The sequence below is a fragment of the Grammomys surdaster genome, unplaced genomic scaffold (assembly GCF_004785775.1).
Source record: "Grammomys surdaster isolate TR1022 unplaced genomic scaffold, NIH_TR_1.0 144, whole genome shotgun sequence".
In the NCBI taxonomy this organism is placed as follows: domain Eukaryota; kingdom Metazoa; phylum Chordata; class Mammalia; order Rodentia; family Muridae; genus Grammomys; species Grammomys surdaster.
The window spans coordinates 5,235,492-5,238,564 of record NW_021604602.1 but is presented as its reverse complement, the minus strand read 5'-3'; the positions used below and the strand labels follow the sequence as shown (position 1 = coordinate 5,238,564).

General features: G+C 53.3%; 1 protein-coding gene across 1 annotated transcript in view; it reads left to right on the top strand.

Annotated features, from left to right (window-relative positions):
• Positions 1-3,073, top strand: part of Rtl1 (retrotransposon Gag like 1) — a 5,583-nt gene that overhangs the window by 1,183 nt on the left and 1,327 nt on the right. The window contains exon 3 of the mRNA XM_028764435.1: positions 39-3,069. Coding sequence (XP_028620268.1) covers positions 39-3,069 — 3,031 coding nt within the window. The remainder of the gene's footprint in view (positions 1-38; positions 3,070-3,073) is intronic.

Genomic DNA, 3,073 nt, shown 5'->3' with positions numbered 1-3,073 from the left:
CTGAAGATCCTGAAGATCCTGAAGATCCTGAAGATCCTGAAGATCCTCAAGAGGAAGTTCAGCCCAGGAGCACTCCAGAAGACATCATGGCGTCGATGGGGTCCATTATCTCGATGTTCCTCAGGATGCCGGACCTCAAAGAACAACAGAGAGTGGCAGAAAGGATCATGGCGCAAGCCATCGACGAAGGTCGCCTGCCCGCCCTCATGCACTACTCTGGTGATCGCAGACACTACTATGAGTTCATCGTGCTCTGCCAGATGACCATGCAGAACTACCCAGCCATGTTATGCAACGATCAGCGGAAAGTGAGATTTCTCATCAGCCACCTGAAAGACATAGCCTTAGAATGGGCCAACAAGCTAATAGAAGAGAACAGGTCCCTGATAAACAACTTCCCAGCCTTCCTTGAGGCCATGTCAGAAAAGTTCGAGTACCGGCAGACACTGCGTGTGGCTGAAGACGCCATGTTCAACATCAGGCAGGGCAACCGCTGTGTGGCTGATTACATCAATGAGTTCCGGAGTCTGATACCCACCTTAGGTTGGTCAGACGAAGTCCTGAAGGCCCATCTGTGCCAGGGGCTCAATGAAGAAATCAGGCATTATTTGTTTCGGATGCCTCAGTCAGAATGCCTGGACAACCTGATTGTACTTGTCCTGCAACTTGAAGAGATGCTGGCGGAGAGAAGAGCATTACTCAGGCTGCCCCCTCAATCCCGCCCAAGAAGGCTAGCCTGGAGGGACAGACCTGCCCCAGAGAAGTGGAGTGTGAGCACCTGGCTGCCCTATGAGAAGCACCCAGGCATTAATCGTCAACACCTCTTCTTGATGCTCTTGGTGAGAGTGAACCCCTACCACAGTATCGCAGTGAAGGCCCTGTTGGACTCAGGAGTCGAAGGTAACTACATGGATGAGAGTTTTGCCCAGGAGAACTATGTGGAACTCTTTGAGAAACCTTATGCAGAGAGAGTCCGTGGTGTGGCTCGCCGCCTGATTGGCAATGCACCTATCTGGATGTGCTCTTCGCCCCTGCTGTGTGTCCAGCAGAATCACTACGAGTACCTTGAATTTGACATCGTATCTTCACCCAACTTCTCCATCATCTTAGGCAAGATATGGCTCCAAACCCATGCACCTGAAGTCAACTGGGGCAGAAGCCGTTGTACCTTCCACTCTCCCTACTGTCTGAAGAATTGCTTCAACCGACCTCCACCATGCATTGCACTAGAGAAATTCGGAATAAGCCTACTACCCGGATTGCCACACGCATACTCAGACCTGGCCGACGTGTTCAACCCGAAGGAGGATGATGAGACTTCCGACCAGCCAAGCTCAGACGGATCCGATGATCTTTCTGAATCAGAGCCCTCTGAGCTTCAGCAGGCTGGAGACAGTGATCAAAACGGCGTCTCTCTCGAGGGTGGATCCAGAGCGACTGCGAAATCTGTGAAGGCTGAGCGAGAAAAAGCCAGGCAGCAAGAGGAAGGCTGGATACTGTCTGACATGCTGGAGTACACACGCGACATCCCACAGATAATACCAGAACTGTTTGACCAGTTACATGGTGCTGCGTGGTTCACAAAACTGGAGCTAGTGGGGGTTGACAAAAGCGAGATGAGGTACAGCCTCGCACACACAGAAGACACATGGAGTGCATCGTTTGGTTATAGCATTGGCCAGTTGAGATGCTACAGGCCCTACACAGTAAGCACATTCTCTGATGAAAGTGAAGGCATTGCTCATGCTATTCTAAAAGACATCATAGGTTACTTTGTGATTTGCCATGGCAGAGAGGTCCTAGTCTATTCAATGAGCCAGGAGGAACACCCTAAGCATGTACGCCAAGTCCTGGTCCGCTTTCGGCGTCACAATATCTACTGCAACCTGGACAAGACTCAATTCCACCGGAAGACCGCAGAAATCTTGGGCTTTGTAATATCCTCCAAAGGGGTGAAACTGAGCAAGAACCTCGTGAATCTCATTGTGGGGTTTCCTGTCCCTGACAGCAGGGAGTGTCTCGAAAAAGCGATGCAGCTTGTCTATCCCTATCGTCACTTCGTGGACAACTTCTATGGCATCGCACAGCCCCTGGTGAGACTGCTGCTGAGTTCAGAGCCCTACTACTGGGGAGAAGAGGAGCACGAGGCCTTCGAAGCCCTAAAGAGGGCTTTCATCAAGTCGCCTGTTCTCCATCACCCTAAGCCTCACAACCCAGCCTTCCTGGAAACAAACATCACCGACTCATACCTAAATGCCTCCCTGGTCCAAATTGACTACGAAACTGGCAGAAAAGCTACCTGTGCTTTCTACTCAAGACCCCTGTCCCAAGCAGAGGAGAAGTACTCTCAAAGGGAGAGGAGGATCCTTCCAGTCCGGGCTGCCTTGATGGTGTGGTATCGCTACCTGGAGAACACCGAGGAGCCCATCATGATCCTTCTCAACACAGAGGATCTAGCCTCTCTGAATAATGACAGGCTCACCGTACTTCTCCCGGTGCATTGGACCTTCTTCTTCACACACTTCAATTTCAGTGTCATGGAGACGCCAGATCCAGATGACATCTATGCCCTGTACCGCAGATGTTGTAACCAGAGACACTCCAGAGCAAGGTGTCTAAGGCCATTGCTGCTTAGGTCCATGAGGGCAATTCAGAGGAACTCCTCCTCTGATTTCGAGTCCCAGGGCATGTCTGAGGGCGTGTCCGAGTTCGAGTCCCAGTTCGAGTCCCAGGGCGTGTCCCAGGTCGTGTCCCAGGGTGTGTCCCAGGGTGTGTCCCAGGGTGTGTCCCAGGTCGTGTCCCAGGGTGTGTCCCAGGGCATATTCGAGGAGTACCATGGCGTGTCCGACAACATGTCAGACCTGGAGTCCGAGGGCGAGTCTGAGGAGGAGTCTGATGGGGAGTCCGAGGGAGACTCCGAGGGGGGCTCCGAGGGGGGCTCCGAGGGGGGCTCCGAGGGGGGCTCCGAGGGGGGCTCCGAGGGGGGCTCCGAGGGGGGCTCTGAAGGGGACTCCGAAGGGGACTCTGAGGGAGACTCTGAGGGAGACTCTGAGGGAGACTCCGAGGGGGGCTC